Genomic DNA, 15351 nt, shown 5'->3' with positions numbered 1-15351 from the left:
TCAGATTCTGATCTGATAAGTAGCAAATCAATGAAAGAGACACATATACCCAGTTGGAAACAGAGAATAAAAATACAACTGGTAAGTTCCAGTTATAGCAGATAGGAGGCACATACTAAAGAGAGAACTAGCTATATTACCCTTGAATTGTTCCTACAGACAAGAATACATTCTCATTTAGAAAACTACAATTTACTCCCACTACATCCTGACTACTACTATATATATATATATATATATATATATATATATATATATATATATATATATTTATTTATTTATTTATTTATTTATTCATTCTTTTATTTTCCCATTCCTTTATTGTATTAAGTAGCTCTGGTAGCATAGTGCCTAAGGCATTTGACTGCTAACCAGAAGGCTGGCATTTCAAATCCAGCAGCCACTCCTCAGAAGGAAGTCTGGGTAATCTACTTCCGTCCTGATACTGCCTCAAAAACCCAAGGAGGGGTCACTATGAGTCGAAATCGACTCGACGGCAGTACATGCGTTTATTGTATTTAAAGTAACTAGGAGATCTGGTAGCATAGTGGCTAAGGTTCAAACCCACCAGCCACTCCTCGGAAGGAAGATGGGGCAATCTACTATCCGTAGTGATACTGCCTTGAAAATCCAAGAAGGGGACTATGAGTCGGGGCCGACTTGATGGCACATAACAACAACAAGTATCTCTTTATAAATGGGGAAAAAAAACAGACCTGTGAGAATACCCTTTCCATTAGTGTTATGTGTAGTCTATGCTCATTTTCATTTTTATATTTCAGTAAGATATTTTTCTCTTAACAACAACAAAACATCCTTGCGTGCTTTAATTGGAGAATTCGGATGTTTTTATTTATCATTGTGAAACCAAGGACACTAACGTAAGTTTTTGCACGCGACTGTTATGCACAGAGTGGAATCAACCAAACCCACTGCCATCAAATAGACTATGACTTACAGACTCTAAGCAGGGATAGATGACTTTAAAACAGGGCATTAGTTAGAATCAGCTGGGGATCTTGTTAAAATGTTGATTCTGATTCAGCGTTTCTGGGATGAAAATGGAAATTCTCAGCAGGAAGTAGAACTGGAATGAGTCAGTTCAAAGCTAAGCTTTAAAAGAAATGAGTCCCAGATTCGTTTTTCTTAATTCAGATGTCTTAAGTACACATTTTCTTAAAAAATAAAATTGACTTAAGAAGGTGAGCTACTGGATAAAATGAACAGCATATGTCCTGGCTCATTTCACTGGCTGGTATCTCACAAGTCAGGATTCTCTGTATCTTTATATCTTAGATGACATTTTCTTCATCAAATGTGAAAATAACTTCCACTCCCACACCATCAAATGCTTGAATATCTATGACATATTTGGAAATCATCAAAAGAAAAGCACTGAATTTTATGTCATATTGTTGAATCTAGTAGTTCAGAGGCTACATAAAACTTAAAAGCAAATTGAGTTTTTGGGTGGAACAAACTGAAGAAAACTCACATTAGGCACTTACTATGTGCTCAGACTCGCATGCTTGGGTGTTGCTTTGGTTGGCAGTTCAACTCCAGCCAGAGAAGCCTCAGCAGGAAGGTCTGGTGATCTGCTTCCAAATAATCACCCATCGAAAAACCTTAGGGAGCACAGTTCTACTCTGACACACATGTGGTCGCCAGAGTTGGAGTCACCTTGAAAGCAACTGGTTTTGTACATGCTCAGACATTCAAGGTGCTTCACATCCTTGATTTTATTTTATAATATCAACAATCCTGTGAAGTCAGTATTATTACTGAGATTGAAAGAGATTAAGAAACTTACCTAAGGATACACAACTGGCATTATGAAAAAAGTTATTCATAAAAATGTTATTAAAAAAAGTATGTTATTCATAAAATCTGATTGGTTCCAATGATGTTCTAGCAGCAAAACTCTCCTGTCAAGTGAAATCTTACATAAACCCGCAATAGGTAAAATATCATTTGTGAGAGTGTGTGAAGTTTAAATTTATAACACTGAATTACTGGGAAACCAATCAAAGAGAACTCAATAAACATGCTTATCTCCAGTTTCCTAAAATGGGAGTTATTATTACTCTATTGTTGTTGTTCTGTGCCGTCGAGTCGGACCTGACTCATAGCATCCCTCCTTGGGTTGCCGAGGCAGTATCACTACGGAAGTAGATTGCCCAACCTTTCTTTCAAGGAGTGGCTGGTGGATTTGAACAGCCAGCCTTCTTCTATAGTATATTTAAAATGAAATCTGAATCAAGTATGCAGAATCCCTGAAGAACCTTGAAAGAACCCAAGGTTGCCAGGATCACAGTGGAAAACGAACTCACAACAGACCCTACCCTACCTCCTTCGTGAAAGGTTATCAACATCAATATATTTATAAATCTCACATTTATGTTTCTTTATGGGCTCAAACAAAGCAAGGATTGTGAGGACAGCACAGGACCAGACAATGTTTCATTCTGTTGTACATGGGGTTGCTATGAGTTAGAACCGACTGCTAACCAGAAGGTCAGTGGTTCAAATCCACCAGCTGCTCCATGAAAGGAAGACTGGGCAATCTACTTCTGTAAAGATTTACAGCCTCAGAAACTCAATGGGGGTTGCTATGAGTCGGAAACGACTCAATGGCAGTGAGTTTGGTTTTTTGTGTTTTTTTTTTTTTTTGAGAGGCACCTACCAACAACAACATTGATATCTATAGGATCCTAAGTGGCGCAAATTGTTTGCACTCTACTGCTAACCTAATGATGACTGGTTGACAGTTTGAACCTACCTAGTGGAAGACAGGCCTGATGATCTGCTTCTGTTAAAATTACAGCCAAGAAAACCCTATGGAACAGGTCTACTCTGTAATATGTGGGATCATCATAAGTTGGAATCAACTCAATGGCAATGAACAACAACAACACAGCATTAAGTATGCTCACAATACTCACCATAGTCACAGAGTACCACCAACAACAGATTTGAAAAGTCTTTCAACATTTGTTTCATTCTGATCAGCAAAATCCCAGGTCTTTGATCTCCTCATGTCCTTTCTCACATCCAAATCACAAATTTTTTCCAAGAACACCTGAAATAAGAACTTCAGAAAAAGATGGCTCTTTTCAATGTTATTCACAAAATTGTTGTTGTTGTTGTTATGTGCCGTCGAGTTGGCCCCGACTCATAAAATAGTAATAATTAAATGACAAAATCATTTTAAGAATTTAAATTTCCTAGGGTATACTGAAAGGAAAACAGGGAGGACATTAATTTTCCCTGGGAAAATGTTCTGCAATCACACATCCCTTTCATTCCATTATAGTTCACTTGTTAAGAACATTCAGAAAGTAGCCCAACACTAAGATTATCTGTGCAGAACACCAAGCTTTAGTGCATTCTTAGTGAAGAGTGTGTTATTTGCTTAATTTAATCAAAGCTAATACCCAATGTGAATTACACATTTTCACATAATTTATGTTCAGAATTCCATACTGATCAATTATTAAATTTTTTGCAGAACTTTGATTTCACATTATGTTGTATAGCCCAAAACTTCCCTGCCTTGCTAGGCTACACACTAAGCCTTCCCTGCATAATTGGTATATTATCTGGTCTGCTTCCTTTCATCATGCTTACATAAAAATAATCAAACCTTAAAAAAAAAAAAAAAGAAAAGAAAGAAATGCCTAGAGCATTACAATTAAATGTGAACTCCATGTGGCCCTGGCTTCCCTTCTTTAGAACAGTCTAAAGAAAAGACAGATAAATAATAATTATCATCTTTTGTCAGTCATCCAATACCTGTTGCTGCTGGTGTGCATAGGAAGAGAGATGATTCATGCAGCAATCTTCTCAGACCACCTAGAAGGGCAGAGGAGACCTTGGCAGCCTGTAGTTGAGTGATTTTTATATTTATTTTATATAAACAGTCTATTAGACTATAGAATAAGATGTAGGACATTTAAGCCAGTTTTTTCATATTAGAGCCTAGTAGACAATGGGCTACTAAACATAACCAAATATGTATTTGCTTAATGTTTACATTTCCATTGTCCAGAGTTAATTTATTTTTAATAAGTATATTATTTTCTGAATATATATTTCATCCCTTCAGATAAGATCAGAATTAATAGAATTAAGAGACTGACTGAAATAATCCAAAATTCAGTAAAAAGGAAACTGGTGTTTCTCTATTAGCTTTCTTTCACTAAGAGTTGATTCAACAAAGGAAATACTGTACTTCCTCAAAGGGAAGCAGAGATTTTAAGTGCAATTATGCAGACAATTAGTGCTCTGCTTGACATATCTAACACACACACACATTCAATTTTGCTGAAATTAACCATCGATTTGAACCAATCCTTTCCCTGTACATGGACAGGGAAATCAGGATAAAGACTGGTGAAGTCCTTGCAGAAAACATCATCGTATTTATGTGTGGACACTTAGAGCAATTGAAATGCTTCCTTTATATTCAGTGATACTCAATAACTGAAATCATGAAAAGAAGTGAGTGATCCCTAACTCCCAAAAGCCGAACTGGCTTCTCCCAAGTTGCTTGCTGCCTCATGATAACCACTTTTTAAAACCCCTAATTATAATTAGTTGTGTGGTTATACATTTTCCTTCTGTAAGAAAATGACCACTAGAAAAGAAAATTGTGTGTTAATTTACATTTGTAGTACTTTATAAGTTGAATGGAAATAAAATTATTAAATAAACCAACTTGCCATGTATAAACAAAAATACAGGTCTAAAAAAAAGTTCTCAGACTTTCAATAGCAAATGCGTAATTTTTACTAGCTCAATCACTAATTTGAAGAAGTTAGCAGGGCACCCCCAGAATGGAATAAAATGTGAGTAAACAGAAGTAATTTTTATTTTTTAAAGGTATCATGCCTTTTTAACCTTTTTTTTTTTTTTAACCTTGCTCATTTTCTTCCAAATTGTTGTTCCCCGATACCACAAATGGATAGTTACAATATTTGGCTTGAGAATCGTTTTAAGAAAAAGGGAATTTAGGTATATATTGTACATACCTAAGAATATTTCTATACAGCATTCATATACATAAACAACAGAAAAATCCTAAATGTATCGACTAAGAGCGTGACGGAACGCTGTGAATACTGTCAATGGTCAACTGCAACACACTCAGCTCAGATCCCACATTTTTGCTGAAACCAGCTAACATAAATGCTTCAGTATGTCCATGGAACCAATGACCTGTCAAAAAGGGTAAAAATCATAAAGAACCAAAGTGCTTTTGTCCCTTCTGACAAACATGCACATGCCCGTATGCATACACATATAAAATATTTATTAGGAGAATATTCCTAATTCTAAAACATCCTTCACGTCTATATCCCGTCGAATTTGCTCACCCTGGTCCCTGGTCCCTGGATTTGCCGCTTCCCTGGGAAGCTCAGCGCGCGCCGCATATACTCAGCCTTCGAAAGGCCCTCAAGTCAGGTTCACGCTTGGAAATCTAGCCTGGTCCGTGTCTTCAGTATAAAGACCTCTTAAAGTTGTACCGTTTGAGACGAAATCCCTTCACAAAGGATTTGCTTACAAGAGAAAACAAACGTATTCTTCAACGCTTAATATCCCGAGACGCGGTTTTTCCAGAGCACCAGCAATTCTCACTCAATACCCCTCTTCGGTCAGCTTCACTCGCTAGGCAAAACCCGCGCGAGAGAAAAGCCGCAGTCAGGTGAAAGTCGGAATTCCGGAACGCGTACACAATTTTTTTAAAGCTTGTCCCCCAGGGGCGTGAGAACGCCACCCTCCAGTCTGCGCCTCCAGGATGCGGCGAGGCAGCAGGATCCAGCAGACCTCTCCTTACCTCTGGAATCCTGCAAGCGCGCGGCGCGGAGCGGAGGCGTCAGCGGCGGTAAGGAAGCGCGCCGAGCGTCACTCGTTCCCGGACTGTGCGCCCTTGGCGGCCGCGCGCGCCTCCCGCCGCCCGGTCCAGGCCCGCCCTCGACGACGCGGGAAGGGCGGGGGGCACTGCAGACGCCGGGCGAGGTCTGCCCGCCCGCCCCTTCTGGGCAGCGCATCCTTTCTTGCCTGCCCCAGGCTTGACACCCGCTGGACAGGAAACCGGCAGGAAACGTGCGCAGCTCCAGAGACAGGCGGGGTGAGGGACAGCACTGCCACACGCAGACCATTCCACACACACACACCGGTACCGAGGTTTTAAGAGCTTAGAGTTGCTCCCAACATTTCAGTCTCTCCTCCCCAAAGTCACAGTTTCTGGGAGCCCACAAAAATCAGGCACTGAAATGGCATAATGTGTGGGTTATAAACTTGATTTTCCAAATGTCATTTTTCAAAGGAAAATAGTTCAGGTAAAATACATATACATTTTTCTTTACCTGAAGCCAGATTTGGTTGTTTAATTAAAAATAACTTGATGGTTGCCATTGAATCAACTGGGACTCATGTTGTTGTTAGGTGCCGTTGAGTCGCTTCAGACTCATAGCGACCCCATGCACAGCAGAACGAAACACCGCCGATCCAGCGCCAGCTCAATGATCCTTGCTATACTTGACCCCATTGTCGCAGCCACTGTGTCGATCCATCTCGTCGAAGGCCTTCCCCTCTTTCGTCGACCCTCCACCTTACCAAGCATGACATCCTTCTCCAGGGAATGGTTCCCTCTCATGACGACCCCATAAATGCAGAATAAAACTGCTCCACAGATCTGTGAGCTTATCCAAGTAGACAGTCTTCCAAGACACTTCTGGGTAGGTTCAAACCACCAACCTTTTGGCTAGTCATCAGCTAGCTAGCGCTTTAACAATTTGTGCCATCCAAGGACACACAAAAGAAACATTTTTAAAAATACTCTGCAAGTGTTAAAGTTGTCTTAAACATGAAAGGATAGAGTTCCACTTCAACAGCTATACTTATTTTTGAGCACACTGTAATGCAGTTTTACCATTTGCTTTTCTTTATGCATAAGATACCATTTACCAGACACAACTAATCTATAGTGACAGAAATCACAGCACAGTGGTGGCCTCTGGTGGGACATGCTCAGAAAAAGAGGACAGCAAACTTTCTGGGGGCAAAAAATAAGCTGGATAGATTGGAGGGAGGTCTGAGTTACATGAGTTTATGCATTTGTCAAAACTCATCCAACTGAACATCTGTGCATTTCACTGTAAATTTTACCTCAATTTTTAGAACTTTAAAAAATAGACCCCTGCAGGTCCTTTAATCTATCACTTCATCTTTTAAAAGACTAACAGCTATTCACTTGTACAGTATCTGAGGCATCAAATCTTCTAAGTCAAATACTACTACTGGTAGCTTAGTGCCTAAGGCACTTGACTGATAACCAGAAGGCTAGCGGTTTATACCCACCAGCCACTCCTCGGAAGGAAGATGGGGCAATCTACTTCCGTAGTGATACTGCCTCAGAAACCCAAGGAGGGGGTCGCTATGAGTTGGGTCCGACTCCACGGCACATAACAACAACAGCAGCATAAGTCCGTCCAGAGTTAAGCCATTAACTCCGTCCAGAGTTTCAAATAAGGTTGTATGGTCGTCATTCAATTTAACTACCAGTAGAACTTACTGAGAAAACTGTTACCAATTTCATAATCATAAAATTAGCTAATTCAGTATCTATTTATGAACTCACATTGGGATTCCCTTTCAAATACCTGCCACAGGCCCTAACATTTTCAGTTTTGAAAGCAAAAGCTTAGTGGCAAAAGTAGGCTTTGGACTGATGCATCTGAGTTGAAATTCTAGCATTGTCTCTATAATCTATGGCAGATTAATCTCTCCTTCCCCTCACTGTAAAAGGCATATAAAAAAGTTTTGTGGTAACTGACAATGTATAGGAAGCAACCTTAATCATTCATATATACACTTTCCCCAGAAAACCACTCTTGAGGGAATGGGAAGACCTACATCTAAGTACAGGGGGCTGAATCAATATGCTTGGTCATTTTTTAAATAACAGTCTTATTGAGATGCTTGGTCTTTTTTGTCTCAACTGGTGTACTTGCTAAGCTGCATTACTGTCTTTATTAGACAGAATATAGTTTTGTTTTTTGTTTTTTTCTGAAAGAAGGCAATTTAAGCGTAAAGGGCGGGGGGGGGGGCGGGGGGGCTCCTAACCGAACATTAGTACATATGATTTTGTCAGTATTGAACTAAAACTGTCGAGATACTTTGAATTCTCTTTCTGGGTCAGTGTCTTGTCTAGTGATCTTGTGTAAAATTTACACATTATCTCAGTAACTCCCTTTACACAAATGGGGAGATCTTTTTTTCCCTAGGCAAATGAAAGTTAAAACTGACTCATTATTACGACACAAGGAAAAACGCAAATGACCCAATTTTCACACTGTAATAACAACTTGAAATAACAAGATCTTTCATGTGTGTAACCTGACTTTTCTTGAGTGCTTTCCAACATCATGGCTTATCACAGAACAGAGTGGATTTCAGGATAAGCCATGACAAGTCTGGTTCCAGAAACCTCTTAGAAGAGGGTAAAGGACAGATGCAGGTTTACCTGGTCAACTCATGACAATATCATAACCGCCTTCCACATACAAACAATCTATTGGTCCTTTACAGTTTAGCTGATAAGGTTCCTCTCCCACAAAGCCTTCCCAGATCCTTCCATCAGAATTTTCTCTGCCCACCACATAGTATGTTACTTGTGTCCCTTCCATGGCATTTACTTCATGCTGTTTTGAATTACAGCTGCACACATGTCTATTTCCCCAACCATTTTCTCTCCTGTTAAGGGAAGCTGTATCTTATTCATCTTTGTATTTTCCCAGTGGTCCACAAAGTTCCTCACACAAAGTCAATATGTATCCCAAAATATGTTTATTTAAATGAATTTAATAATGGGAGAGAAAGTGGAGCCAAAATATAAAGGTATATAGATCAGAGTTCATTCAGTAAATATTTATTGAACGCTTACTGTTTGTCATGGCCTGTTCCAGGCTCTGAGGATATATCCATGAATGAATCAGGTAAAAATCTCTGCTCCTGTAGAGCTTACACTCTAAATCCATCAGAAGAGATGGTGTTAGCAACAAATTTATATAAATTCACCTACACCTAGTGGGGAAAAAAAAGATAACACACGTTCAAATTGTGTAATTATTTAAATAGTTTAATTACTGATGCTATAAAAGTCTATTGTTCCAACACCTCAATAACAAAAAGACAAACAATCCAATTAAAAAATGGGCAGAAGACATGAATAGACACTTCACCAAGGAGGATATTCAAGCGGCCAACAAACATATGAAGAATTTGCTCACAATCATTAGCTATTAGAGAGATGCAAATCAAAACAACGAGATACCATCTTGCTCCAGCACTAGTAGCAAAGTTCAACAAGACAGAAAATAACAAATGCTGGCGAGGTTGTGGAGAGATTGGGACTCTCATACACTGCTGGTGGGACTGTAAAATGGTACAACCATTGTGGAAAGCAGTATGGCGAATCCTTAAAAAGTTGGAAATACAAATACCATTTGACCCAGCCATTCCATTACTAGGTATATACCCTAAAGAAGTGAGAGCCATAACAAGAACAGATATATGCACACCGATGTTCATCGCAACACTATTTACAATAGCCAAAACTTGGAAACAACCTAGATGTCCAACAACTGAGGAATGGATAACCAAACTATGGTACATACACACAATGGAATACTATGCAACGCTAAAGAATAATGTAGAATCTGCAAAACACCGCATAACGTGGATGAACTTGGAGGACATTATGCTGAGTGAAATAAGTCAGTCACAAAAGGAGAAATATTGTATTAGTCCGTTATTGTAAAAGTTAAGGAAAGGTTTATATATTGGAGGACATTTTCTTTGTTGGTTACCAGGGGTGGGAGGGAAGGGGAGGGAATGCTGTTAGATAGATAGAGATAAATATTGATTTGGGTGAAGAGAAGGGCAATGTACCAAATGTGAGTGACCAATATGGCAGCATTGAGGATGAGAAAGACATAGAGAGCTACATGGGCAGTACAGACAACAAATATGAACCCTTTTGCATATACAGTACTGAGTTGTCAGTGAAAGCAAACATGGATATAGGGACGGATAGATAGGTGAACAAGCTAAACAATTAGGTATGTCTAAATGGAGAGTGTATCCAAGATCATATATAGGGTTGGCAGACAATGGGCCTATAAGTTCATGTGAATGATCAGAATTCCCAGGTGTATAGTAGAGCTGACAAGGGGCAAGGTTATGGTCATTGCTTGGTCACAGCCAGCTACCCAGAGCGACCGAGTAGTTGATCCTGCGGGCTTGGGACCATAGTCGCAGGGGACATCAAGCTCAATTGGCATAACATACTATACAAAACATTGTTCCACCTACTACTTTGGCGAGTAGCGACTGGGACCTTAAAAGCTAGGAAGCTGCCATCTAGATGCAACAATGGGTCTCTCCTCGTCAAGAAGAAAGAAGAAAACCAAAATTAATGGAAACAATCAGTCCTAGCGACTGGTACATCATCCGATCTGCAACCTATACAACTATGAGACCAGAAGAACTAGATGGTGCCCAGCTACCACTGCCATCCACTTGGAAGGGATGTAGGAGACCCTGCATAAAGAGGGAGAACAATGTGGAACAAAACTCAAAATCATTTGGAGGCAAAAAAAAGAAAAGAAGGTGGGGACCAGGTTTGCTGGTCCAATAGAGCCTGGTGTAACCACTGAGACTATGGCCCCTAGCTGCCCTTCAGGTCTGGAATTGAACCCACAACTGTGGTTTCCAGCCAAACAAAGTACAGGCATGTGAGTTAAACATTTACCTCAAGTAGACACATGCCCTGGAGAGAACAATCATGGGAGAAGGAAGGGCTGCTTATGCACAGGGAGATAGCTCAGGGTGCAGAAGAGTATGAAGGGATGCACACTGGGAGGAGGTAACTATGGGGAGGAAGTGGGAGGGGAGCTGCTGCATTGTAAAATTTGGTCAATGACATGAGACAAAGTATATGTGAACTGCTGTATGAAAAGTGAATTTACTCTGTAAATCTTCACCCAAATCCTAATAAAAAAAAAAAAAAATCTAAAAAAAATAAATAAATAAAATAAAGTCTATTGTTATGTAGTTTTTATTATATATTGTGTTCCTTTATTCATAATACCCACATATCACTCTACAAAGGATATAATCACAAGACTATATAGTGAGCTTTACTGGCAATTTAAGAGATTTTCAAGGATAATTTTGAGCATGTACTTGATTTTGTCCTTAGTATCTATAACCTAACCACACTGTATGTTGTGATTCCACTGTATCAAATGAAGACTGAGATTGTCAGGCAAAAGAGAACCAAATTATGTATTTGAGCATGAGAATGATGCAATGATAAGACCAACCTGGTCATATCAGTCTGCTAAAAAACAGGGAACAAGAGAGAGTGCATTCAGAGTAGCGACAGGTCTTAAAAGCTTGCGAGTGGTCATCCAGAGCAAAGAAGAGTGAAGAAAATCAAAGACATGTGGAAACAATTAGTCAGAGGGATTAAAGGGTCACGGAAACCTCAGCCTACACAACCCTGAGACCAGAACTAGATGGCACCCAGCTACCACTGCCAACCACTTGGAAAGGGATCAGAATTAGAGATCCTTGATAGAGTGGGAGAAAAATGTGGAACAAAACTCAGAATTATAAAAATAACCAGGCTTACTAGTCTATTTTTGTCTGATGAAGTTCCTAAGACTATGGTCCCTAGTCACCCTTCAGGCCTGGAATTGAACTCAGTCTCCATGGCTTAACTTCTAGCCAAACAAACAGAAAGGCAGGCTACAAGGTGAACTATTATACCAGATAGGTACATGCCTTAGCACAATCAACCATGGGAGATCAGAAGGGCAGCATTTGCACAGGGAGATAGCTCAGAGGGCAAGTGTGCATAGGATAGAAGGACACAAGTGAAAAAGTAACTACAGGGAGGAAGTGGAAAGAAAGCTGTTACATTACAGAGATTGCAATCAATGTCACGAAACAGTATGTGTATGAACTGGTGAATGGAAAATGAATTTGCTCTGTAAACTTTCACCAAAATCACAATTCAAAAAAAAGCCATATTCATATAAATGTTCACACATAGTCAAGCAACAGTGGAACTCATATCACAAATTTAAAAAATGTTTCATGAGTCATTTTCCATTCTTTTAAGATAACTAAAATAGTAAGCATTTGATGTCATAAATATTTATTATCAATTCTTGATTGTAAAGTCTAAAAGAATCTCAACATACTGGCTTAGTCTGACTTTGAGGTTTACCATTTATATATGCATTTTTAAAAGAATATTTAAAAAGAACACCAAGTTAAGAAAAATCATTTTTTAATTTTGCAATAGGTTTACAATAAAGACAGACAGACATGAATACCAATCACTTAACCCTGAAAACAATCTTTACTTAAATAATGTAAAAAAATTTTTCTTGACAATGACTAGAAATATTCCATTACCATAAAGCTAGAAACAGATTTATGCATTTAAGAACAAAGATAAGAAAGTAAAAATAATAATTATACCAATCACAAGCACCAAGACAGAATGTTTCTTGTACTTAAACATAACCTCTATAAATTAAAAAAAATAAAATAACTCATTGCCATCAAGTCGATTCCAACTCATAGGGACCCCCATTGAGTGTTTGACTTTTTCAGTCTTTAGAGAAGTAGATTGCCCAGTCCTTTTTCTGTGGAATGACTGGGGGATTTTGAACTGCCAAGCTTCCTGTTAGCAGTCAAATGCAATATGCCACCAGATCCCTTTCCCCCAGCACCTCTATCAATAAAAACCAAAAAACCAAACTCATTGCCAAAGAGTCAATTTCGACTACAGCGACCCTTTCTTGGGTTTCTGAAGGGTATCTCTACGGAAATAGATTGCTCAATCTTCCTTCCAAGGAGTGGCTGGTGGGTTTGAACTGCCAGCCTTCTGGTTAGTAGTCAAATGCCTTAGACACTACGCCACCAGGCCTCCCCCTCTATCAATTGTTGTTGTTGTTGTTATGTGCCGTCAAGTCAAACCTGACTCATTGCAACCCCTCCTTGGGTTTCCGAGGCAGTATCATTACGGAAGTAGGATTGCCCAACCTTCCTTCCGAGGAGTGGCTGGTGGATTTGAACCGCCAGCCGTATGGTTAGCAGGCAAGTGTCTTAGCCACTATGCTACCAGAGCTCCCATCAATAATAGGGCCAAAATATTACCTTATTTGGGGGGTCAGGGAAGAAGGCTAAAAATACATATAGAGATCTGGAAACAGTGAAGAATGCCCATTCTCAAAATAAAACAAAACAATAAACTCAATCATAATTGCTTTTTTAAAATTAGTATAACATTTGCAAAATATATCATGTCACTCTTTTTCTTCTTTAATTCACTTCATATAATTATGATTGCACCATTTTTGTCAATCTGTGGTCACACTAAGTAAATAAATACGAAATACGCTGAATTATATGGATATACTGTAACAAATCCAAATGAATAGAGCTAGATGCAGTAGCTCAAACAACTATACTTACAATTCATTTCAACTGGAGAACAAATTTATCTCCATATTTCTTTTTTAAAAATCTTTGTAATTTTTACAAACCTGAGCCAGATAAGATACTGTGTATTTGTGTGCATGTGTATGTATAAGAGAGGCAGTGATGCCCAGAGAAAGGTGTGACATATACAACAAGGATACACAATGGCCCAACTAAGAGTTGGTTGTGCAGACACTGAATTACCCCAAAGTAAACTCGAGGCTGGGCCATGGGGGAAATTAAGGGTATCTGTCACCACATGAAGAATCAGTGACAGGCTGACAAATAAGACTAGAGCAGAATACCATGGCAATAACATTCCTGCTGACGACACTAGAAGGCATGAAGCAATGACTGTTACTTTTCAGGTAAGGATCAGGGCTTGGGCTTCACTTGGAAGGATCACCTGTAGCTGAGGATCCTGGAACTTCCCCAAAGGGCATTTGTAGCAGCTTATGGTGGTGGCCCTCCACCTCACTTAGGAACTCCAGAGCACGAACCTGGGTGTCCCCCTTCCTACTTCCAATGTGTCTCTCAATACAGGTACTATCCATATTGCTTAACTATGCATGCTACCCTTCTGGAGGCTTGCACAAAACTAAGAACCATCACTACGCTTCTACTTCCAACTCAGTCTCTAAAAGGGAGCCTCTTTCTGTCCCAATGGGGTCCCTGAGTTTGAAGTAATGCTATCCTATGGTAGGTATGCTATACACCTATAACATACAAAGTCTACTTTAAAACTCAAGCAATCTAAATTCACTGTTAGCCAGTTTTGTTATCTCTGTAATACTTTTTACTGAGATAGCTTCTCCACACAACTTATAATGTGTAGGGCAAAGAACAAAAGAAAAATATTACTGGCATATGACAGACTTTTAAAAGTTCAGGGGTGAAACTCCTTTAAGAGGAAAAAGGAGACACATCACTTTTCCACTTTCTTTTTTCTCATTCTCAGATTCCAGGTAAAAGAGCACTAAGTTCCCTCTGCCCCTCCACCCACACAACAATCTTAGAGAATGCCCGGGCTATCTATCTCCTAAATTTATAATCATATCTCTGGGCATGTCTACACAGCTCTTTAATTCAGGTTTAAAGTCCACAGCATTTTTGAAATAAAATGACATAGTTGCATTCTTTAAATGCCAACCATGAAATCATCTCTGTAAAAAAAGAAATAAGTCCTATTATATACACATAAATCAAATAAAATTATCTCCTCTTAAATGGTGCTTTATTTGGTCTGTTGAAGACATGCCTAAGACTGCTTCTAAGAGGCCTTAGGAAGAGCCTGATATCACATTATGCAATCTGATATATTGTTCCAGCATTCTTAAAATTACACTGTAGGTATGACTTGCTTCATGAAGACACCCAAAATGGGAACATCAGACACAGAGAAAAAACTTCATTTACAATTCACGCAATTTTAGTCACACCAAAATAGTCATCTAATCTGTCCAAACATGCAGCTTCTTTTTCTTCCCACATGAACTAATTCCCTTTTTTGAAAATAGTTAGATTTGAGGACTGAGTTAAAACCCACCATAATACAAGTTATATATGGGTTTTACACAACATGATTTTAAATTCACACCAGCATTCGTTTTCTGTATTTTCCTGTATTTATCCTAAATAAGCTTCCTGGATCATAATATTTAGGAAGAAATCAAAAGAGCAAAAGTCCAATTATTTCTCAGTTTTTCAGGGTTTATCTCTCAGCTGAATGTCATACAACCTCTACATGATATCAGTATATGGATAAAAAGTATTCCAAATACAAAACTC

General features: G+C 39.0%; 1 protein-coding gene across 1 annotated transcript in view; it reads right to left on the bottom strand.

Moving 5' to 3' along the window:
* The window catches only part of THSD1 (thrombospondin type 1 domain containing 1), a 57066-nt gene extending 54066 nt beyond the window's left edge, over positions 1–3000 (bottom strand). The window contains exon 1 of the mRNA XM_007945238.2: positions 2943–3000. Within this exon, the coding sequence (XP_007943429.1) occupies positions 2943–3000 (58 nt within the window). The remainder of the gene's footprint in view (positions 1–2942) is intronic.
* Between the last annotated feature and the right edge of the window lie 12351 nt (positions 3001–15351).

This window comes from Orycteropus afer, unplaced genomic scaffold (assembly GCF_000298275.1).
Source record: "Orycteropus afer afer isolate SDZICR_OR568_19922 unplaced genomic scaffold, OryAfe1.0 scaffold00134, whole genome shotgun sequence".
In the NCBI taxonomy this organism is placed as follows: Eukaryota; Metazoa; Chordata; class Mammalia; order Tubulidentata; family Orycteropodidae; genus Orycteropus; species Orycteropus afer.
The sequence above is the reverse complement of the archived record's forward strand: the minus strand, read 5'-3'. Positions and strand labels throughout refer to the sequence as shown.